Consider the following 23,878-nt stretch of genomic DNA (forward strand, 5'->3'; position numbering starts at 1 on the left):
TTTCCCATGGCTTTTCTTTATCTGGAGTACTCCTTTCTTACAGTCTTCTATAGATCAGTCCCTACTTCAGGGAATAGAACAAATGTAGTCTATGCTGGAACCTTAGGGCCTGTGATATAGACTTTATTCCTAATTTGTAAAACATCTGTGTTTCTGTTACCTTTAATATTTTCAACATTTGGCAACTAAAGAGCTTTATATATCTTTGACATTAATTTTTATTTTTGGTTTTTTTGAGACAGGGTCTCACTATATAGTCCAGGCTGGCCTTGAACTCAGTGATCCTCCTGCCTCAGCCTCCTGTGTGATGGCATTACATGAGTGTACCACCACACCCGGCCTATTCTTTGACATGAAACTGAACACAGTGCTTGATTACTGTGAAGAATTTAAGAGCTTCCATGATAACCCAACATATGGCGCCCCAAAGATTCCTATTTGAACTGACTGTACTCATTTCTAAAAAAAATGGCCTCAAGATTAGGCAGAATTATCTTTCTTCTTTCCTTTCATGGGGCCTGGAAAGGAAGATCTAAGGTGGGATGTGTTGAGGCTGGAGGTCGGTTCCGTGACCACAGCGAGCAGACAGCGAGCCCGCGGCGCTTCCCAAGGCCGGGACTGACGCACTGGCTCAGCGGCGCCCCGGACTGGAGGGGACGGGAGCCTTCGGGCAGGTCCGAAGCCGCCTCCGCCTCGCCACCCCTCTCCAAGCTCCCAATGCAGCGCCTCACTGCTCCTGCCCCTCCGCTGCTCTCCATCTCTGTGAGCCTCGGAGCCGGCCGTGTGGCTGCAGCAGGGACGGGACAGACTCCCCGTGTGACAGCCCCGCAGACGCCGGCTCCAGGGCGGGCAGTCACTCAGCGCCACATCTGTACTCTCACACTGGAAAGCTTTATTGTCACCTGCAACCGCTTCCAGCACACTCCCGCGGGGCCCAGGCCGCATGGAGGCGCCCAGGGAGGCACCGCCGCAGTCAGTGGGCTGCTCTGCAGACCTCCACCTCGCCCCCCGCGCCCGCCCGGGTCTCGTTGGCCAGCCGCCAGTACCGCTCCCGCAGCAGGAACGCCGCACTCTTGGGCTGCCGCTGGCGAGTGAAGATCCCCTTTTTGTTCCCCAGGACTCTCTGTGGCACTGAAAAACACGGCAGAAGGTGAGGTCATCCCTTCAGATGACTGATGAGCCAACCTGGGCACTACCCACAAGTGTCCTCTCAGAGCTTAGGGCCCTGGAGATTGAACCCAGGGCTTTGACAGTGAACCATATTCCCATCCCCCCCTTTAATTTTTGAGACAAGATTTGCTAAGTTGCCCAGATGGAATTCAAACTTGTGATCCTCCTGCCTCAGCCTCACCGACCATGGGCATGCACCACCACACCTGGTTTGAAGTGACTGATCTCTTACGTGTTAAAGTATTTAAATACCACTTCCTGGTGTGACTGGTATCTTATGTGTTAAAGTATTTAAATATCACTTACTGGTGGTATTTCCAGGCTGCTGGTGGTAAAATTTAAAAATTTATCTTTTAGTTGCAAATAAGGCTTAAGAAATGAGTGCCCAGCTGCAAGGTGTGGGCCATTCATTCTTTTTTTCTCTTTACTTCTTCCTTCCCATCCAGTCTTGTTTTGGTTTGTTTTTGGTACCGGGGATCAAACTTGGGTCCTTGCAAACTTGGGTCCTTGCGCTTTTGAGGCAGGCAGCAGAACCACTGAGCTAAATCCCCGGCCACCGGTCCAGGTTTTTTTGTTGTTCATTTATCCCCTTTCCATTCAAATTTGTGGTTAACACTTTAACCTTTCAAAGGCCCTTCTTATGTAAATAATATGTTGGAATTCCCATGCCATATCCTCCCCTCCCCGAAACTGCCATCTGAAGTTACCAGGGACCTATGTCCATGCTAAGTCAAGAAACTAGAAACCTTAAGCCAGATGTAGTGGTGCATGCCTGAAATTCCAGCCCTCTGAGAGGCTGAGGCAGGAGGACCGCAAATTCAAGCCTAGACTGGGCAATTTGGGGAGACTGTCTCAAAACTTGGGCCAGGGATATACCTCAGTGCAAAGGCCCTGGGCTTAATCTCCAATACCAGGAAGGAAGAAAATGCTAGAAATCTAGAGGTGGAGAAAGCGGGAAGCACTGCTGGATCTTAACTAGAGTGGCTCTCAACTGTCCCCACTTGAGAAGACTTAAACACTCCCACATTCATGGTGCTTGGGACTCACCTGTTTTTAGTGAGCCTGCTTTTCAGAGTCAGTAACAGCACACTGCACTGTCCTATGTTTCTCGGGCACTGTGCCCTACTCGATAACGGGTGTCTCCAGTCCAGTCAGAGGTCCTACCGTCCTCCTCACTCTTATGAAAGACCCAGGCAAGCCAGCCCTTCATGCCTCAGGACAGGAGGCTCATTCACTGAGACAGGTTCCCACCAGCTTGTCCAGGCCACCCTTAAGCTTGCTGTGTCTCCCAGGCTGGCCCGGACTCCATCTTCCTGCCTCAGCCTCCCCAGTGCTGGGATCACGGGTATGCACCAGCCACCACGCCCAGCTCCCACTGGCTGTTTCACCATAAAATTTTTTGGGAAGCATGATTGCTTTGCTGTTATCAATCACAACTTGTCCTGGGAAACTACGCAGCCTACATTGCTTAGCCCATTTTCTAAACTTTGGTTTCCAGTGTTCTTAGAACCAGATGCCCAGAACTGAAAGCCAACCTGAAAAGCTCAGAAATGGTACAACCCCTCAGCTACACTGCCACTTACTCTGGTTAGTCATGAAATCGGCAAAATTCCAGATGAGCTCTCCAACCACATACTCTTTGCGTTTTTCATCCAGAACTGAATGGTACCGCGCCAGCAGGCTCTTCTGGTACTCCTCACTGAACATCAGAGGCGGGTCCTGGGGTTCAAGGCCAACAGAACCGCAGTCAAAACTGGCAGAACCGTAAATGTTAGATAAAAATAATGATCCACTTGCTGATGACCTAGCTATCTGTCCTCACCGTGGGCTGGGGGGACTGCGGGGCTTGCTGTGGTAGCACAGAGAGAAAGCCAGAGTAGGATGTAACCCAGAGTAAAAGAAAAAAAGTGTTTTTAAAAAAACCTTAATTAGTAACTTACTTATAAACCTAGTTTGATACATCTTTATCTTATTCTCTATCTCTGTCCAGTCTTAAAGCAAAACTACACTGAGTGAAAATACATCTTTGCCTCAGGTTTCAGGTAGCTGCTGTTGCATAATTTGAGAAGTGGTGTGACGCAGGTTTAACTCATTTGACAAGTGACCTCGCATCTGCCCTCAAGGGCTTTACCGAGCAGCAGGAAGCATAGCTAGCAGGAGTGTAAGGAGCAGGAACAGTGAGGGCAAGAGGCGTGGGGACAGCCAGCAGCGCGGCCTTTCAGTCAGGGCAGGAGGACAAAACCTTGCTGGCTTCAACTCCTTCCCAGTGAGAAGGACTACAAGGGCCTCAGGGCGCACTGGAAATTCGACTGCACAACGAAGGCACTTTTGATCCAGTTTTGAGCTGAAACTGAAGCAGGGCCAGATGGAGATTTTCTCGCTCTTAACGGAGATGGACCTGCCTGTCTTAACACAACAGCTACAAGTCACATGAGACTTGGAATTTAGGACTAAGAGTAGGTTAATACAGTCACACTTCAAGTCCTCAGTAGCCACACGTGGCCAGCCTAGTCACTATCACAGGACAGTGCAGACAGGGAACATTTTCATCACTAGATGCTTTGAGACAGTCTCTTAAAAATTCAGTCGATTACTTTTTCCAGGGGGAGAACAAAAATGCACATCCATGGATGTGTGCCCTCCTTTACCAGTCAAGAGAAGTGGCATTCTGGCTAAGCAAGGTGAACTCTACGATGTGGTACACAGTCCTCATTTAACAACTGAGTCCCATTGCTGCAACTAGGTCATTAAATGACCTGGTCTCTAAATGAGAAATTGTAGGTGGTATGTACAATACTCAGAGCAAAACAAAGGGCAAAGGAAGCTCCAGCTTGATGACTTTGCTTCTATCCGCCTAACACTTCCATGCGGTACTGTAATGAATAACAGAACATAAAGCTGTAGTACTGTACTATGCAGTACAATCGGCAAAAATTACAGCCCTGTTATAAACAAGGTGTATTGTACAAAAAGAGACACTGAGGCTCTATAAATAATGTACAGAACTGTACAAAAAAAAAGATCATAAGTCCAAATAGTCATTAAAACAGACTGTTAAATGAGAGATATCTGTTAGATATCATATTATCAAAACAGTTCAGTGAAAATGACTTGTTTTTCTTAAGAACACATGCTCTCCGACAACCTTTAAAATGAATAAGCAGCCACCAACAAACCATCACATCAGCTAGGTTTAGGTGACATTGATCGCCTCACATGTCAGAGAAGGTAGGGATGAAAATTATTCAGAAAACCCAGGATCTCTTATGATATAGCAATGATATAGAAAGTGCTCATCAAAAATCATGATTGCAAAACAGATGCCATCCAGATGTGCTCTTTAGCAAATCAATAAGGCATCTCCTCCTAACCTTCCTCAAATCCTTCCCGGCACCTCAGCAGCTTCCGGGAGTTCTTCATGGTTACACTGATCATACAATTGATGCTGCTGGAAGCTGGGTTCTGAATGTGCAGTTTTGGCTTCTGCAGGTCACTGCAAAGGAACAAGGAAACTAAAATGCTACTAATAAGATAGCACAGAACTATGAACCTGCTTGCCTATAAAAATCATTGGATATGCCATATATCCTTGATGGTGAAACTGGCGTTCATGGAGCCACTGCTGTCCTTGGAGGAGAGAAAGACATAGAAAGTAGGTATGCGGTAAAGGAGCTCACTAGCCAGGAGTGTAAGACAAAAATTAAACACAAAACAATCACAGAGCCAAGGAAAACAGAATTAAATGTTCAGGTGTTTACTGTGGTTCAGAAATGTATATAGAACTCTTGAGAAAATATGTGCACCCATGTGATGTGATTGTTCAGAACCGTACAAAAAAGGTTATAAGTCAGAGCAGCGGGCTGTAAGTCCAGTCATGAACAGGTAGGTCGTAAAACGAGGAACGTCTGTAGAGTCCACTGGGGTGGCTGCTCCCACGAAGGGGGAGCGTGGGAAGAAATGTACGCCTGACAGGAATCTCAGCGGAGTGGGAAGGGGCTGGGTGGGATGAGGAACCGGCTATGCGTCAAGAATCCACACGAAGCCAGGTCACCCGTGATCCTAGCACTCTGGGAGGCTGAAGCAGGAGTATGCCAAGTTTGAGCCTAGCCTGAGCAACTTAGCAAGACCCTGTCTCAAAATAATTCTTCTTTTCGGTACCGGGGATCGAACTCAGTACCTTGCACTTGCGAGGCAGGCGCAGTGCCACTGAGCTAAATCCCCGGCCCTGTCTCAAAATAATTTAAAACTTTGAAAAAGGACTGGGCGTCTATCTCGGTTTGAAGGCCCTGGGTTCAATATACAGTACTACAAAAACAAAATAAAGCCATAGCCCTCCTGGACAGCCGGTGGGAGGCGTCTGGAAACAAGGCCCCTAAAGACCAAGTAGGCAGCCGGACCCGGACCGGGACCCAGACCAGGACCCGGACCCGGACCCGGACCCGGACCCGGCGGCAGCAGGAGGAGCCCAGGAGACCCAGATCCCTGAGGGACGGAGCCCGGGAGTGAGCGGAAGCAGAAACGCGCCCGCCCACCACTCGCCTCGTGCAGCCCCGCGATGGTCTCCGCCCCGTACTCGCTCTGGATGATCGGCTTCCGGTAGGCGCGGTGCCAGTTCTCGAACTGCGTCCGCAGCTGCAGCTCGATCACCTCCAGGTGCCCGTAGTCATGGTACCAAGAGTAGTAGCTGTTCACGCAGATCACGTCCACGTACGGGACCTGGGCGAGAGCGACAAGCCTGTAACGGCCAGGCCAGGGGGGCGCTAGGGCACCCGCGTCCTGGCGGGGCTGTGGCAGCAGAGGTAAGAAGGGGGTGCGGAAAATGACTTGGGTCCAAGGGCTGGGGATGTAGCTGGGTCCAAAAGCCATGGGTTTGATCCCCGGCCCCCCGACACATACACACGGAAGGCTCGTCTCCAGAGCCTGCGCTGGGACCGCTCTTCCGGTGACCACAGCCCCTTTCTGGACTGGTGGCTGAAAGATGCAGGCAGAAGATAGCTGGGGAGAATCATGGCTCACAAGGCCAGGCGAGCCCAGCAGGCCCGCAGACACCAGGTTCCGCACGTCCCAGGCCACCTTGTGCCACAGCGTGGTTCCCGCCCAACCCCTGTACTTCTTCACTGGCGTGTTCCGCAAGGCTTTCTCCACCTGTCAGAACTAAAATGCTGGCTTCACAATTCTTCATACTTGCCATCCTCCTGCCTCGGTCTCCCAGAGTGCTGGGATCACAGGCCTGCAACACCACGCCTGGCTCTCAATTTGCTTTCGTTTTTTTGTAAATGAAGTAGAGATGATACTGGATCTAAATCTTTCTCAATTTGCTTTTGTGCTGGTTTCTCATCCATTCTGCCTGAGGCTTCCTGTTTCTCTTCCTGTCGAACTGCTTCTTCATTACTTCCCTTCAGTTCCCAGATGAAAAGAAGTTTCTTTCTGCTGTGTTTCGGCTTCAGTTCAGCCCCTTAGAGTTCCAGGGGCCGCAGGCCAGGCAGGGAGCCCGGAGATGCCGAGGGGCCGCTGTGCCAGCCAGCTGCATCTCTGCCCCCTCAGCTGCTTGGTCGCTGGAATCACTGGGGAGCTGACTGTGATTCTGGTGATAAGTGTGCTTCAGAAGCACTGGGCAGATAAACTCTGCATGCCCTTAACTCTCTGGTGTTCTGGGACCTGATTAAATTGAGTGCACGTAGTGAGTGCGAACTGACAACAGTCAGTGCGCCAGCTCCCTGGATCGGGAAGCCACCTGCCGGGAGCTGTCCCCACCCAAAGAGCACCGTGGACACAATGCAGCTGGGCACATCCTCCCAGATCGCATTGGCAAGGCTGAAGGACAGGCCAGGGAGGGGACAGAAGTGCCGGGACCCCAGCTCACCCCCAGGTCTGTTTGATAGTTGGCATTGGTCACAAATGTCACCGGCCGGGAGGGGTCCAAGGCCTTGGTGTGGGTGATCACCGTTCTGTCCACAGAGGGCAGAAGACAGCTCCGTCAGCGTGCGGGACTCAGCTGTCTGGTGTCCCCTCCCTTACAGCCTCCCCCAAAACCTGCTCTCCTGTCTGCTGAGTAGCTTTAATCCTAGCACTCTGGAGGCTGAGGCAGGAGGATCCCGAGTTGCAGCCCAGTTTGGATGATTTAACAACTTAGTAAGACCCTGTCTCAAATGAGAGAAAAACTTAAGTCCTAACTGGCTGAAAAAGCTCTACAAGGCTGGGACGGAGGGGGTTGTGGGGCAAGATGGGATATTCACAAAGCACTGTGTTGCCAGGCAGGCTGCGCCCTTCTGGTGCTTGGGAGGGGACAGGGAGTTCAGTCCACAGCTGCAGGGAGCAGCGGGAGCAGAAATGGCACAGCCTGGGGAAACTAGCAGCAGATTACGGGGGCCGCAGCAGGCCCTGTGGGATATAAGGGGACAGAGTTTAAAGCAGAGTCAGCCTGCAGAGAAGGCAGCCGGAGGGGAAGAGGGGAGGCTCTGACAGAGGAGCCAGCCTGGGGTCAGCACATGACCTGGAGACCTACCCAAGGCCTCACAGCACAGGGCCCCCATTCACTGGGGTTTTGGGGGTGAAGGGGGCAGCACGGGATTGAACCCAGGCCCTTCCCACTGAGCTGCATCCCCTGCCCTTTTTATTTTGACACAGGGTCTCTAAATTGCCCAGACTGGGGCCGGGGATTTAGCAAGTGCAGGATCCTGAGTTCAGTCCCCGGTACCCCCCAAAAAATAAAAATAAAAAATAAATTGCCCAGGCTGGGCTCCAGCTTGTGGTCCTTCTGCCTCAGCCTCCCAGTGTGCTGGGGTGGCAGGCCTGTGCCACTCTGCCCTACTGTCCCTGTTGTTTTTAAATACAAAGTTAGACTTATCTGCAGGTAAGCTCTGGATTCATTCACGTGTGAACAGGACAGGGAGGGCCTCGCTGAGGTGACGTCCCCACCCGAATGGGTGGGTATTTGTTCCCCTGCACAGCCGGTATGGACGCACCTCGGGCCTGGGGCCAGGGGACACTGCCTGACTCCCAGCACACGCCACCCCAGCAAGGGCCACCTCCGCCAGCTCCTGGCTGACACTGGCGGTGTGACCGCTGCCCAGCACGGGGCACTCACTTGAAGTAGTACCCTGCGGGGTGCAGGCTGGAAGTGGGCTCGTTGGCCACGGACCACATCACAACGGCCGGGTGGTTCTTGTCGCGCCGCACCATCTCCTCCATCACCTGCAGGTGGTGCTGCAGGGACTGGTTGCTGTAGCTCTCACTGCAGGCGGGTGGGGAGGAGGGGAGGGCCTGTCACTGCCCGCTGTCACTGTCCCCAGGGCCAGGCAGGCCACACAGGGTGGGCAGCAGCCACTCACACCAGCACGATGCCCACCCCGGGACACTCGTCGATGACCACGATCCCGTAGCGGTCGCAGAGCTGCATCACCTCCTCCGCATAAGGGTAGTGGCTGGTGCGGAAGGAGTTGGCCCCAACCCAGCGGAGCAGGTTGAAGTCCTTCATCAGCAGCGCCCAGTCGAAGCCCTTGCCTCGGATCTAGGGCACGTGGAGCAGAGTAAGGAGCCCCGCCCACCCCTGCGGAAGCTGCACCTTTACAGAATGGGATTGAACCCAGGGCCTTTGCGCTGAGCCCTTTCTTAATTTTTTATTTTGAGAAAGGTCTCCCTAAGTCACTAAGTTGCCCAGGCTGAGCTTAACCTTCTGATCCTCTTGCCTCAGCCTCCCAGAGTGCTGGGATTACAGCCATGTGCCGCCACACCAGGCTTACTATTTGCAGCATTTGGCTCCAATGTGCCAAGCTGCGTTCGATGGCTTCAGGCACAAGGGGAAGGTAGAAGGAAATGACAAGGACCAGCAACATCCCACACAGGGGCACGGGAGCCCCAGCTCACATCCGAATCCTCGTGCTTGTTGACACCGTGGAAATAGAATGACTTCCCGTTGATAAGGAACTGACTCTCTGTGACAGCCACAGTGCGAATCCCAACGGGGAGCGTGTAGAAGTCGGCTGTGGGCCCCATTGCTGTCTGTGCAGTCATCCTCACCTGTGAGACCCAGAGCCCCAGTAACCGGCCTGAGCCCCCCAGGTGACCCGCCAGCAGGAAGGAGCCCCTTTTTTTAGCTTTTTCAGATTAGGTCTTGCTATGTTGCCCAGCCTGGCCTCAAACTTCTAGGCTCCTCCCGACTCAGCCTCTCCAGTGAGGTACCCTACAGGACCGGACACCACAGCCAGCTGAGAAGGACCTTGTGACACCACAGCGGCCCACCTTTGGGGCTGCGAGCAGAGACACAGAAATCACAGTTCCTAGCACTGTCCCCCATGGAGGGCGGGAAACTGAGAAAACTCCAGGGACCCTGCCTGTCTCCATGCCCTGGGCCACCAGATGGGGGCAAAGGCCTCCCTCAGCCCCAGGCCTGAGCCCATTACCTCCAACGAATACAGGTAGGCAGGGTCCTCGTGCATTAGGTATGGCCACCAGAGGCGGGCAGTGGGCACCTGCAGCTGCCCCTGGCCTCCTGTCCCCTGAGCCACGATGTGGCCTTCCACATCCAGAAGTTGCACTTGCAGCTTGTAATGTTCACTGCCCTGGGTGATGATCTGGTAATTCACCAGCCCTACGGGAAACGGGATCAGGGCTGAGGGAGGGATGGGGCCTGGGCCACCCTGCAGCTACCACTCCAAGGAGTCCTCTTAGGCCCCAAGACCCCAGCAGACAAATGCTTGTTTGTTTCTTTGTTACTTTCTAACACTGGGGATGGAACACAGGGCCTTCGCACTGAGCTGCATCCCCAGGCCTTTTTAAAATTTGAGACAGGGTCTTGCCAAGTTGCGAAGCTGCCCAGGCTGGGCTGTTTCTTGAGCTCAATGTGCAGTGAGAGGAGACGAAGCAAGAGCTGTGGTGTTGCAGGAAAGACCCCACTTCTCCCTGGGCCCCACTTCCTCACAGAGAGGCGCCACCAGCTCCAACTGCCTGGGGTTAGCTCAGGGTGGATGGAAGCCTGCAAGGGCCAGGACATGCCGAGAGGGCATTTTTCCTTTCTGGGGGAACCTTTCCAAACAGGGATCAGAGCCACTCTGGGTCTGGCTGAGGACACTTCCTGCCAGCAGGCCTCACCAGTGTCCTGGTCCACGTCAGTGGTGACTGTGATGTCATCGATATAAGCGGTAGGTGTGGTGTAGAGGAGCACGGGCCGGTGCAGTCCCGCGTAGTTGAAGAAGTCAAAGTTTATGTCCTGGATAAAGTAACCCTTGGGATACCTAGCGTGAGAGGGCAATGGCCAGCGGCCCTTGGTCTCCCTGACCTCCCCAGCCCCGGGACCTGGGTTCTGCGACAGCCACCCCGGCCCTGTCCGGTGGGGAGGTGCTGCTCACTTGGTGGTGTCGGTCTTGTAGAGGATGGTCCCCGGCGGCAAGGTGTGCGGGGTGAGAGTGTTGTTGATGGCGATGGTCACACGGCAGGAGGACAGGGGCCCCGTCTGGACCAGCTTGCTGATGTCAGCCTCAAAGGGGAGGTGGCCGCCCTCGTGCTCTGCCACATGGACCCCATTCACCCACTGCGGACACAGGAAATATGGGGAGGAGGGCCCCAGTGCAGGATGAGCCCAGCAGTCTCCCCAGCCCAGCGTGGGAACCCCAGGGCCACCCCAGAAGGCAGGCAGTCAGGTGACAGCCCCTGGCTGGCCTGCCGCTCCTGCACTGACCACGATGGCGTAGTAGTGGGCGCTGCCAATCCTCAGGACCACTCTTGTGCGCAGATCTTCGGTCCATCGGTGGGGCAGGACCACTTCCCGCTCATACCACACCCAGCCCACGAAGCTTCGCAGCTGCCCGTCTTGGCCCACGTCGTTGAAGCTGGAAGGGACTGGCATGTCCAGGGTGGCGCCCGACTAGGGGAAGGAGAGCTGGGCTCAGGCCTGGGTCACCCAGCAACCTGGGACCACTGACCACAGCTGTAACGCCAGCGCCCAGCGCAAGCCTGACAGGAGAGGGACGCTAGGTACTGGCTGAGCACCTGCCGCATAACTTGATCAGGCTCCAGCGCCCGGCCGGCCTGTGGCAGGTGGCACAGAAGTGCTTCCGCAGGGCACATCGGACCAGGGCCAAGATCTCCGTGACCCAGGGCCACGGCCCAGCCCGAGGGAGGAAAGGCCGGGGCCTGACTAAGAGGCAGAAGGCCCGCGGCCGCAGAGAGGAAGTGTGGTCCTGGCTGAGCCAACGGCGCCCGGTCCTGCAGCCGCGCAGCCCCTCTCCACTTCCTCCTCTGCTGATCGCTGGGCGGCCGCGCTGAAACCCGAGATGCACGCGAGCCCGGGCCAGCCGGGCAGGCGGGTACCACGCGGCGCGACCTCGCGGCGGGCCTGGCTCCCTCCCGGTCCCGCGCCTCCAAGCCCACTATCGTAACCTCCGCCCGGCCGGCAGCCACGGGTGCCCGATGAGGGTTCCGGGTTCGCGCACCTCGCGCAGCGGTCGCCGGTACCACTGCTCGTCGAAGCCTTGGTGCCGGGCGGCCGAGAAGTCGGCGCGGAAGCTCCAGAGGCCGTCGAGCTCCTTGCGCTCCCGCGACGGGCTCTCGCGGGGGTACAGCATCCCGCCCTGCAGCGCCAGCGCGCACCCCCAGAGCAGCGGGCCGAGCGCGGCCCAGCACCCGGCCGTCCGGGGCATGGTTCCCGCGCCGCGGCAGCTGGCAGCCAGGTAAGAGCCGGCTCGCGGAGGCGGGGCCGCGGGGAGGCGGGGCCGCGTGGGGGCGGGGCGGACCACGTGTCCGCGCCCGGAGGCCGCCCACGCCATTTTGATTGAGGGCGAGCGCCAGAACTCGAGGACTCCCGCAGTCAGACGCTCGGAAGCCGAGGCCGAGTCATCGTCCCCAGTCCAAGGGAGCGGGGACTCGGGCGGTCCTCCCACGGCTGCCAAGGTGTCACTGCCTTCCCCACTCGGGGACTGACTGATTCTCCCCAGCCCGGACGAGGCAGAGGCCGGGGTGCTCAAGGTGAGACCCCTGAACTCTCTGCCCGCCCCAGACATTGCAAACTCAGCCTAGCAGGGCAGTGGGCGGCTTAGTCCAGGCCTTGGGTCTGGCCCCACCCGAAGACAAGGGCTGAAGGGGATGGGCTGGAGGTGGGGCTTAGGGTCCCCATTACCTGGCCTGGATACAGACGTTGGCAGAGTTGCACAAGTGTTTGCTTTGTTCCGACTGCACGCCCGCTAAAGCAGCTTTCCGATAGTGGACTTTGATATTGGAAAGAGAGAGAGATCCCAGGATAGTAAAGTTAAATACAGGAGGTGAAAGAATATAATGCTTTTCCCAAATGCTTATTATATAGAAGTAAGAAGCAAGGTGTGGTGCCACACGCTTGTAATCCTAGCACTCTGGGAAGCTGAGGCAGGAGGATTGTGAGTTTGAGCCCAGGCTGCGCAGTTTAGCAGCTTAGTGGGACCTCAAAATTTAAAAACTTATAAAGGAATGCAGCTCAGTATGAAGGCTATGGGTTCAATCACCAGTGAGAGAGGGAAAAAGAAGAAGAGGCAGGAAGACAGAAAGGGAAAGAAGGAAGGAGAAGAGACCCAGAGGCAGAGAAAGAGAAAGGAGGAAAGACCTTAAGCCTCCGAATTTATGACCTGAGAACCACCTGCTGGTCAGTAAAGCCCATCCACCGAGCTACTTCTTCTCCCAGATGGTGAGCCCTATACAAATATGTAATCAAGCTGGAAATGGAATTTTGGAAGCACCATTAGTCTAGTTAAGAACAGGGAGCTAAGGAAGTCACTCCTTTCCATCCACTTAATTTTTTTTTTTTTGGTATGGGGATCGAACTCAGGACCTTTCGATTGCCAGGCAGGTGCTGGAACCACTGAGCTAAATCCCCAGCCCTATCCACTTAATTTTTTTTTCCTATCCACTTAATTTTAAATAGCACCCAGGGCCATCACACTTCCATTGCCCAAGAGATAAAAAAAAATACAGTAACAATAACTCAGGCGATCTCTGCTCTAGGTGAGAGAGCATGCATGTTGGTTCTCTTAGCCCAGTGATGGCAAACCTTTTAGAGCTTTCAATGATACAAACAGCCCAGTGTGGCAGGCATGCAATAGGTTCGCCAATACTGTCCTAGCCTGACCTTTATTCCCTTTACCCTACCTCATTAAGGGCTCATAAATATGTGCTATGTGTCATGCATGTAATTAAGATCAGAGTGAATTCTGGGACAAGCATTTGTGTTGAGAGACACAGCACCCTGTCAATCATTCCTATCACACCTAGAGATTTAGGAGAGGCACCAGGGTGGATTTGCATACTCTTTAAATTCAGAAAGTCTGACTTATGAGAGGCTGCTGCTGTGTGCTGAGCAGAGTGCAGTGCTTTTACTTTCCTGTCACCCCGACACCACTTTTATGCCACATCTTTCATCAGTGCAGTCCTGCCCTGAGCACAACTTCCCATGATCTTCGATAACTAGCTGCTTTCCACCTGCCCCTGGGTGTGTGCTCTGCAATTCTTTGCTCCCTGTACACAAGAGCATGGATTATATCTGCTCATCGTGCAGGAACACCAGTGCAGGAACACAGTTGGTGAGCGAGGAGTGAATGGAGGCAGAGTGGGGTCCAAGCATCAGCCATGAGATGTGCCACTGTTTTGAGTCCAGGATGTGAAGGGATGGAATGAGCCGCCCATCTCCTTTTGGGTGACTCCAAATTCCTTCGCACATTTCCTCAGGATCTGCCACCCCACCAACCCCAACTCTCAGCTCCTGAATACAACATGCTCCCAACACCTCACTGGCCTGGCTGGTGTTTATCAAGCAAAACAAACTGAAGTGGAGTGGCACTGCTTCCTGTGGACCCGGAGGCCATGTCAGCTGCATCTCAGACCTGTGCCGGGCAGAGCCTCTGAGCAGCTGAGATGCCCCCACCCCAGATGTGCAAGGCACCTTTTCCTGGGCCAAACTGGAAGTTTCCTAAACATCACTAACCTCTGCCAAGCTTCTGTGCCATGAACCCTTCCCCCAGACTACCCAAGGCCCAGGCTGCTCCCAATCCCTCTCTTACAATCCCTCTTGTTAGCACCGATCACTGCTCCCAGTGAAGGGCTGGGTGTGGAGCTCAAGCTTTTCCCTCATCCTGGAAGCCCTTCCTCTTTGTCTCTGACTAGAAGATTCTTCCCATTCTTCTAATGCTTCCATCCCAGCTCAAACATTGTTACCGTCACTTCTCTTGGTCCAGGCCACTCTCCTGCCCCCTACACATACAATCTACTGAGGACTTTGAACCTTTGGCTTAGTCTTTCAAGATACTGTAACAAAAATATCATAGCCTGGGTAATTATAAACAGCAGAAGTTGATTGCTCACGGTTCTGGAGGCTTGAGAAGTCCAAGATCAAGGGAAAATGCAGTATTGATGCTATTGGCCACCATTTCTAATATATATATATTTGTTTTGTTTTGTTCTTTTGAGACAGGGTCTCACTATGTAGTTCAGGCTACTCTGAACTCACTATGTAGCCCAAGCTGGCCTCAAACTCACAGTGATCCTCCTGCCTCAGTCTCCCCAATGCTGGGATTACAGGCATGGGCCACTATGCCCAGCTAGCCCCCATTTATTGAGCACTTCCTATTGCTTGGCCCATAGGAGGGATTCTAAAGAGGAAATGATTCAGAGAGCTCAGGTGACTCTCAAACAGAAACCAAGTCAGTTTGGCTCCACATCCAGGCCTAATCTCTGCCCTCCACATGACCCAGCACCTAGGGGGCAGTCGTGGTTGCATAATTTTCTTCTACAGCCAGAAATTGCAGTGCTAGGGGCTCTCAGCCCTGCCAGACAAGTGCTCATCCCCAGCCACCCCTCCTTGCTCTTTCTGATTTCCAGGGTCACTTCCCACACACATAGCTGCATCTAATAGATCATTTTCTTTGCCTCTGCTTCCAACTGGATGTGGCTGTAGAAAGCCAACATCCGGGATGGGATTCAGGGACTGCACAACTTTTTGGTTCACTCAGCAGCAGTGACCCAGCATTGTGTCCTAAGCAGAGGATGCTTATTCCCCCGTGCTTGGTGCTGTGATCATGCAAACCCTTACCTGTTGCAAATGGACTTGGAGCACAGGCAGAAGGAAAATGCAAGTCCCAACCAAACAGAAGTATAAGGAGTTCTAGTCGGTGTAGGGTAAGCTGCTCATGCTGGCTGCCAGGACACCTGGGAGAAAGAGAATGGCAGGCTGTCCTTGCCAACCAGCAGAGCAGGGCACTGTGTGACAGCCAGATGGCCACCTACCATGTCTAAGTGGAGCCACTTCTCTGGCAGCGTCAGGGTTAAACTGTAAAACGTCCCAGCTCCTGGAGGAGTGAGACCCTGTGCATTAGTCAGCTTCTTGTTACTATGACAAATACCCAAGGCAGTAGAGTTATAAAGAGGAAAGGTTGATCAGGCTCCTAGTTTCAGAGCTCCCAGGCCATGATTGATCCACTCACCTTCCAGTCAGGGAACAAAGGGGAACAGGGAGAGGCCTGGGTGCCACTGTCCTCTTTGAGAGGACACCCCTGAGACCTCCCACTAGGCCCCCCTCTTAAAGGTGCTGCTACCTCCCAGGAGCACCGTGGGCTGGAATCCCATCCTTTAACGCAGGGACTTTTGGGGAACACGGATCCAAACTAGGGCATGCTGGGACCCAGGATGTGGACATGTGAGTGTTAGCCTGAATTTTTTTCTGACTTATTTGTTTATTTGGTGCTTTTTGAGACAGGGTCTCACTATGTAGTTCAGGATAGCCTCAAACTTGCAGCAATCCTCCTGCCTCAGCCTCTCAAGGACTGAGATTATAGGGGTGTGCCACCAAACCCTGCTTGTGCCTGAAAAATTTGAACTTTCAAAGTTTCCTGGACTCCTTGAGCAAGGAAAGCATTCTCACCCCCTTGAAATAGCCTCCACTTGACAGAGGTGTGGCGCTCACCTCTGGATACCCTCCTCCAGCCTCCCTCAGGACCAGGCAGGGGTTGGCTCAGCCCAGCAGGGAGAGATAGGAGGAGGCAGGGCAGCCCGGCCCTGAGGAAACTACTCACTTCCAGCAGCCGTTGAGCCTGAGTGACAGTGCTGACAGGAAGACAGGATTACATGACACAGTGGCCTTGAGTGAGTCAGGCCAGAACGGGGCCTGGAAAGCCAAGGAGGGGCAGATTTATCCTTACGGGCCAAGGCCACTCTGGTGAGTCAGGAGAAGATACACAGAGCCAATTTTTTTTCCATGTGTGGGATACTGGGGATTGAAGTCAGGGCCTTCACAATGACCTGCGTCCCCAGGCCTTTTTGAAGTTTTTATTTTATTTATTTATTTATTTATTTTGGTACCGGGGATCAAACTGGGGTCCTTGCGTTTGTGAAGCAAGCAGCGGAACCACTGAGCTAAATCCCCGGCCCTTTAAGTTTTTATTTTGAGACAAGGTCTCACTAAGTTGTCCACCCTGGGCTTGATTTTGGGATCTTCCTGCCTTAGCCTTCCAGAGTCCTGGGCTGACATTTGCACCTGGAATCAATCTTGTTACACTCCTGGAAGATTCCTCACACCTTGAGCACATTGGCAGCCGGCTGTGAATGGGGAGGGGGTGCCAGAACTGTCTTGCTGGAGGTTTGGGGAAGCCCGGTCAGCTTCCCCTCTCTCCCACCCTGCAGGCCAGGACTGTAGCAGAGAAGAAGTGCTGCACCCCAGGGTGTGGCAGAGTGGAGCAGCCATCAGAGACAGTGTGCTAGGGTGGCATCCCCATAAGACCCAGCTCTGCCCTGTGGGCCCCACAAACACTGAGTAGGTCATGGGGAGCAAAACACAACTACCAGGAACTGCCCCCCCGCCCAGTGGCAGAAGCACAGAAGCCATGTCTTTATGGAAGAGTCCAGTGCAGTTACTGATCCCAAGTGTTTGTGACCTTCGTGACCTACAAGCTTAATTGAGCCCACTTGACTTGCTTGAGAGCCACCTGGGAGATTGTGGAGCACACTGCTGGGTGTCTGGGGGTCACAGGGGGGACCTGGGCCTGTGTCTGGTCCCCAGCCCCTTCCTCTCTGGTCCTGCCCTCCTCTCTTTCCTGGCCACCATGAACTGAGTGCCTTTGCTCTGCCGTGATGGTTCTGCCTTGGACTCAACTGGCCGTGGACTGAATCTCCTGAAACCATGAGCCAAATTAAACCACTCATCTTTTAAATTGTGAGTATTGGGTACTGTGTTCCAACAGTGGGAAAACTGACTAATACATTTGGCTACTGATAGGGCAAATGTGGTTTGTTTGTCTTTCTTTCTTTTTCTTTCTTTCTTTTCTTCCTTCCTTCCTTCCTTCCTTCTTTCCTTCCTTCCTTTCATAGTTCTTTCTTTTTCTTTCCTCCTCTTCTTCCTTCTTCTTTTACCTTTTTCCTTCTCTCTCTCCTTTTTTTTTTTTTTTTTTTTTGAGATCGTCTTGGGGCTTGGGATTTAGTTCAGTGGTTCTGCCACCTGCCTTGCAAGCTGAAGGATCCGAGTTCAATCCCCACCCCGTACCAAAAAAAAAAAAAATGAGATAGTCTTGCTGTGAACCCAGCCTGTTTTCAAACAAAATCCTCTTGCTTCAGCCTCTTGGGTGCTGAGATTACAGGCATTACCACCACGCCCAGCAACCCAGCAATTGTCTTCTTTTCAATCCCTGCCAACAAACAAGATCAAAAGCAGATCATAATTACAGGGAAAGACAATGGCTCACATTCACTATCTCTTCTGGTATTAGTCCACAAGGAGCGTGACATTCCACAGCATCCCACTGCCAACCTGTGTGAATGACCCCAGGCTGATTGGCCACATGTGGGTAGCTAGACTACACCCAGCAGGAAGTGACAAGTCCTGCGGGTGCTCATTAAGTAGCTATTGTACCACACTCTTGCTACCTGCAGGAAAAAGGCACAATACATAATAGATCCTTTTGGATTCTGCAGTCAGAGTATATCACATCTGAGGACACTGCTTTTCTACCCAAGAAGAACCAGTAACTCAAATTCTATTTTTTTTTTAAGATAGGGTCTCGTAGGGCCAGGGATTTAGCTCAGTGGTTCCGAAGCCTGCCTTGCAAGCACAAGGTCCCAAGATCTATCCCCAGTACCAAAAAAAAAGATAGGGTCTCGTCTCGATATGTAGCCCAGGCTGGCCTCAAACTCATAGCGATCCTCCTGCATTGTGGGATGTTATGGCTTATACCTAGGTGTCCCCCCAGAACCTCATGTGGTTATAGGTGGGGCTTTTTGAAGGCTGCTGGACCTAGGGTGTGTGATACTGGGATCCATGGTACATGCTAGGGTTAAGGGTGTCCCACCCTAGGTGTGAGTACTGGCTGCCCTAAGGGCAAGTAGCCTGGACTGAATATAGGAGACAGAAGCAGGACTGCTACCGCTGCTTGCTGCTGCTGCTTCTGGTGCCTGCTCTGCGATGTCTGTTTGCCAGGCCACCCTGCCATGGAGCCGGCTGATTTGGACTGAAACCGCCACAGACTGGGAACCAAAATAAACCTTTCCCCCTTTAACTTTAGGCTTTGGATGCTGTGACTCAGCAATGAGAAATGTACCTAAGACATGGGATTACAGGTGTGCATCATCATGCCTGGCAATAACCTAATTTCACCATTTGTCTTAGTTACTTTTCTCTCCTTGCTGAGGCAAAATACTCGACACCTAAAGTTAAAGGGGGAAAGGTTTATTTGGCTCACAGTTTGTAGAGGCTTCAGTCCAAGTTGGCTGGCTCCGAGGCAGGGTGGCGCATAGCAGAGGGGTGTCTAAGAGGAGAAACAGTTCACAGCACACAGGAGACAGCAAAAGCAGCAAGGGACCTAGCAGCATCTTTCTCCCCCTTTTATCTCATCCAGGCTACTTAGGGCGGGCAGCACTCATACCCTTAATCCTAGCGCCCTTGAGCCTAGCATTGCACCATGAATCAGTTTAAGAGTTGCACACTCTAGATCCAGCCACCTCTGAAAAGGCCCCACCTATGACCCCAGGGGGCTTTGGAGGGACATCTAGACACAGCCATAGCACCATTGTTTTTGTTTTTTGGTACCAGCGATTGAACTCAGGACCTTGTGCTTTCGAGGCAGGCGAGGTGCCACTGAGCTAAATCCCCGGCCCCTACACCATTATTCTGAGCCCTATTCTGAATGCGGGTTTGTGACTCTCCCCATAATGCATCTTTCTGATTCACCTTTCTGATTTACAGAAAGATGGTCTGGGATTGTATCACCTCAGATTAAAGGACCCATTTTATCATGACAGAAGTGTGACAATGGGGACATGACAGAGTCCACCATTCCCTCCTTATACAGTGTCACTCAGAAGCATGTGGCCTGGGAAGGCTCAGTGAAGGCTCAGCATGGGGACAACATTGGGCACATCTGGACTCCTGCCCTGCAGGACGATAGCCAGGTAGAACACACAGTCAAAGAATGAAAGGGAGTAGAAACAGGAAACCAGAAGTTGTCCTCTCGTCATTTTTCCAGGGACCCATTCCCAGAGTTTGCAGTCTTCATAATATTGGAGTCCGGTGGATTAGGAGGTCCCAGCCTCCAGCATCTGGGAAAGGGTAATGCCCTCATGGAAGGCCGCACAGACATACTGTGTTTCCTTTCACAATACCAGAGAAGACCAAGTTTAAGGGTGGAAAGACTCATTTGGCTCATGGTTTCTGAGGATTCAGTCCATGGTTCTGGCTCAGTTGCTCTGGGGCCTGGGATATGGCAGAACACCATGGTGGAAGGGCACGGCTAGGATTTTCTCCAAAGACAATACCTTAATTTTGAATGGCAGGCTCCACTGGTTCTGGACATGCGTCAATACCTCCAGTGCCTTCAGAAACACAACAGATGACATAGCCATGTTGAATAGCACAACGGGAAGTTGAAAGCTTTCCCCAGAACACCATGAAGCATAGTTTTAGGTGGACTCTCCCATTATTGCCCATAGGTCTGTCCCCTACCTAATACACTCCATTTTTAGGGTAGTTACAGGGCTTCCAGTGAGAAATCTAAAGCACTTCTCAAAGTGCACATGGGTGACTCATGGTTTCAGGGCTCTGAACCCCAGGAGACCCTGATCCAAGACTTGGGGGCTGGTGAGGTCTTTATCTCACCTTGGAATCAGGCAATGCTAGCCCCATAGAATGAGTTCTGAAGGACTCTCTCCTCTTCAGTATCATGGTGGGATTTAGGAAGGAATGGCGTTAATATTCCTTTAAATGACTTGGGCCAATCCCTCTCTTCTCAAGTTCCCCCAAATGTCCCAGGGTTTTTGGATCTGCTAGGAAGTGATCTTCCTTGGAATTCACCTGCAAAACCGTCTGGCCTAGACCTTTTGTTCCTGGGGATTTGAGTACTGATCCCATCTCTCTGCTTGCTGTGAAGTCTCTTGAGGTTTTCTGTTTCTTCTTGTATCAATTTAGGTAATTTGTGTGTTTCAAAGAATGTGTCCGTCCATGTTGCCTAGGATGCTTAACTCACTGGTGTGCAGTTGTTCCTCGTTTCCTTTTACGATCCTCTTGCACTGTGTAAGTCAGTTGTAATATTCCCACTTTCTTTTCTGTGCGTTTTTGTTTTTTTGAGGCAGGCTCTCACTATGTAGGTCAGGTTGCCCCTTTCTTCTCAGGGGACACAGTTTTATCTACAAGAGTTACCTTGTTGGAAGGTGGGGTCCTTCCAGATGAGATGAAGTCACACAGGATTGGATGCTCCCCGCATCCAGTGACTGGTGTCACTGTAAAGACACAGGGCCTACTGGGACAGGTACGGGGATGACGGCACACAAAGACAGAGATTCTGTGTGATTTAGGCATGAGCCACAGAATACCCAGGATTGGAAGCCCTCAGCAGAAACCAGGAGACAGACAGGACAGATTTTTCCCTCAGTGTCCAGAAGGAACCAACCCTATTTTTTTTTTCAAATACAAAATATTTATGTGCTGGGGATTTAACTCAGTGGCACTGTGCCTGCCTCGAAAGCGCAAAGTCTTGAGTTTGATCCCCAGTACCAAAAAAAAAGAAGAAAGAAACAAAATATTTATTACACAAAAAAGTAATAACTGACAAGGGCCGGGGATTTAGCTCAGTGGTTTTGCCGCCTGCTGCACAAGCGCAAGGACCCATGTTTGATCCCTGGTATCAAAAAAAACAAAAGTAATAACTGACAAACTACCAATATGTTGAACTTAGAAAAAGTACTGTTATTTCGTACCTCTTAAAAAAAAAAGACATACAAAAAAAAAGACATTTTTATTATTCAAGCTAACTTACTTCCAAGTTATAAAAGTTACAAAATTTTGGTTTAAAAAAATGCTTCTCTATGACTGCCTGGATTTATTTTGCTATGCCATGACAAAACAAAGTATCTTTGAAATGCTTTGGGTATTTAAATGGATGTTTGTAACATAAATTTATATAAAGAACTTTTATGTCAGTAACAGGCCAACATATACCCTCCCTAATCACCCTTTTAGTAGAAACAGGAACCATTAATGATGCAGAATAAAACTTAGAGTACCTCTAAATTTACATATAGCACAATAAGCAATCTGACTAGGCTAGTGATATTTAAAGAATATGGTTAGTCAGGGCTGGGGATTTAGCTCAGTGGTTCTGCCACCTGCCTTGCAAGTGCAAGGTCCTGAGTTCAATCCTTGGTACCAAAAAAAATAAGAATATGGTTAATCACGCTCTTCTGGTTATTACTGAATATGCTAGTACTCTCATCAAATGAATAGTATTTCCATTATCTCATATTTTCCTCTATAGTCCTTGTCTCCAGGTGGAACCAACCCTGTTAACAGGCTGATTTTGGATTTCCCACTTCCTGAAATTTTTGAGAGTAAATTTCTAGATTTATTGATTTACTTATCCTTTTGTGACATTGGGAATTGAACCCAGGTCCTTTGCTTTGAGCTACATCTCCAGGCCTTTTTTAATCTTATATATATTTATTTAGGTACTGGGGATCAAACTCGGGACCTTGTGCTTGCAAGGCCAGGCAGCAGATTTTTTTTAACTTTTGAGATAAGATCTTCCTAAGTTATGCAAACTGGGCTCCAACTTGCAATCCTCCTGCCTCAGCCTCCGTCTGGGTAGATGACAGCAGAAGGGAGGCTTTGCCAGTCTGAGTGTAGCCGTTTTCTGGCAAGAGCTGTACGTAATGTACTTCCTGTCTCTGAAAAACCAGGTTGCCAGGCAACAGGTGGTGCACACCTGTAATCCCACCTCCTTGGGAGGCCAACGGGAGGACCAGGACCGCAAGTTTGAGTTCAGCCTGAGCAATTAAGTGACTCAGTGAGACCCTGCTTCACAGAAATAAAAGAATAAAAAGGAAAGAAGGAAGGAGAAAGCAAGCAAGCAAGCAAGCAAACTAGCAGGAAGGTGACAGAAGGGGATGGGTTGTGTAACAGACAATCCAGAGCAACCACTGAAAAGTGCCACAAGGCCACTGAGAGGAGAGGTGGCGGCTGAAGACGCGGGGCGCTCGCCACGCCGAGAAAAGGCCAGGAAGGGTCAGGAGAGAGCGGACGACAGGGATGGAAGGCCGATCGTGCGAGTGGCAGGCGGGCAACTCCGGAGGCGGCTGCAGCTCCCCGAGCTCCGATCCCGCCACCCGGCCCCGACCCCGGGTCGCTCACCTCCCTCCGCTCCTGCACCGCGTGGCTGCTCCTCCGTGACCGGAGGTGAGGGTGTCACGGACACCCCAGGGAGACCAGGCGGGTACCCTAGTTCCATGACAGTCACCCCCCTCCCCAGAGCTGCCCTCGCTCGGCCCGGACCCTTCTGCTCCAGTAAGATATTTCGCTCTGTTTTAACAAAATCCTTGCCTACCTTGTTAGATGGCGGAAGGTTTTCCATTTATCATTGTAAAACCAAGGACAGTTTTATAATTTTTTTGTATATGACTCTTACATGTAGGGCAATCTGTCTTTAAGAGTAAATTACTTTTTTTGGGGGGGGGGGACTGGGGATCGAACTTGGGACCTTGCGCTTGCAAGGCAGACAACAGAACCACTGAGCTAAATCCCCAGCCCAAATTACTTTTTTTTTTTTTTTTAAAGAGACGGTCTTGCTTTGTAGTTCAGGCTGGCCCTGAACTCACAATGTAGCCCAGGCTGGCCTCGAACTCTCGACAATCCTCCTTCCTCAGCCTCCCGAGTGCTGGGATTACAGGCATGTGCCACCACGCCCGACAAGAATAAATTACTCTTATAAAAAAATAAAAGAATCCTAATTTCTCCTTTAAATCAAGTATCTTGTTTACACTTCTTGTTTAAAAAAGGAAAAAGGGGCCAGGGATTTAACTCAGTGGTTCCGCTGCCTGCTTCGGAAGCTCAAGGATCCGAGTTCGATCTCCGATACCAAAAAAAAAAAAAAAAGAATTTAAAAAAGGAAAAAGACCATTGGGAGGCTGAGGCAGGAGGATCACTGCGAGTTTGAGGCTAGTCTGATAGACAGAGTGAGACCCTGTATCCAAAAAATGATCAGGAAAGAAAGTGACAAGAATGATGGGATAATAAGTGTGCTCGAAGTGAGAGGGAGGATTTTGAGGAAGATTCATAGTGATATACCTTTACTATAATAAATATTTATTCGAACCCACACCATAGTTTTATATCAGCCCTCATACATATGAAAAATATATCTCTCAAATGTCTCACCAAAAAAAAAGGTTGAAAATAAAGATATGCACTTGAATATTTCGCTTTTTGGTGTTGCGCAACTCT

The 23,878-nt window shown here is 51.5% G+C and overlaps 1 protein-coding gene and 1 long non-coding RNA gene across 2 annotated transcripts; one reads left to right on the top strand and one right to left on the bottom strand.

Annotated features, from left to right (window-relative positions):
• Positions 1 to 872: 872 nt before the first annotated feature.
• Gusb (glucuronidase beta) lies at positions 873 to 11,870 on the bottom strand. Its single transcript, XM_004839981.3, has 12 exons — positions 11,601 to 11,870; positions 10,847 to 11,032; positions 10,518 to 10,699; positions 10,261 to 10,403; positions 9,573 to 9,760; positions 9,037 to 9,189; positions 8,502 to 8,680; positions 8,258 to 8,404; positions 7,034 to 7,118; positions 5,710 to 5,886; positions 2,754 to 2,889; positions 873 to 1,131 (listed from the first exon to the last, which is right to left on the bottom strand). The coding sequence occupies exons 1-12, from the start codon at positions 11,805 to 11,807 to the stop codon at positions 974 to 976; spliced, it is 1,941 nt and encodes a 646-aa protein (XP_004840038.1). The 5' UTR covers positions 11,808 to 11,870; the 3' UTR covers positions 873 to 973.
• Positions 11,871 to 11,908: 38 nt separating this feature from the next.
• Positions 11,909 to 23,211, top strand: LOC147822627 (uncharacterized). The gene is made up of 2 exons (XR_015445267.1): positions 11,909 to 12,132; positions 13,858 to 23,211. It is a non-coding gene; the product is annotated as an uncharacterized LOC147822627 (long non-coding RNA).
• Positions 23,212 to 23,878: the final 667 nt, after the last annotated feature.

This window comes from Heterocephalus glaber, unplaced genomic scaffold, assembly GCF_053883595.1.
Source record: "Heterocephalus glaber isolate CG9 unplaced genomic scaffold, H.glaber_assembly_v1.0 deba00001610, whole genome shotgun sequence".
Taxonomy (NCBI): Eukaryota; Metazoa; Chordata; class Mammalia; order Rodentia; family Bathyergidae; genus Heterocephalus; species Heterocephalus glaber.

Bases quoted from the DNA above. Each gene is read 5' to 3' on its own strand.
- Gusb (XM_004839981.3), bottom strand. From the start codon at position 11,807: ATGCCCCGGACGGCCGGGTGCTGGGCCGCGCTCGGCCCGCTGCTCTGG. The intron at 11,033-11,600 runs GTGCGCGAACCC...TCCTTCCCCTAG, and splicing joins ACCGGCGACCGCTGCGCGAG to TCGGGCGCCACCCTGGACAT. The intron at 2,890-5,709 runs GCGAGTGGTGGG...CTTGAACCCCAG, and splicing joins CCATCGCGGGGCTGCACGAG to GACCCGCCTCTGATGTTCAG.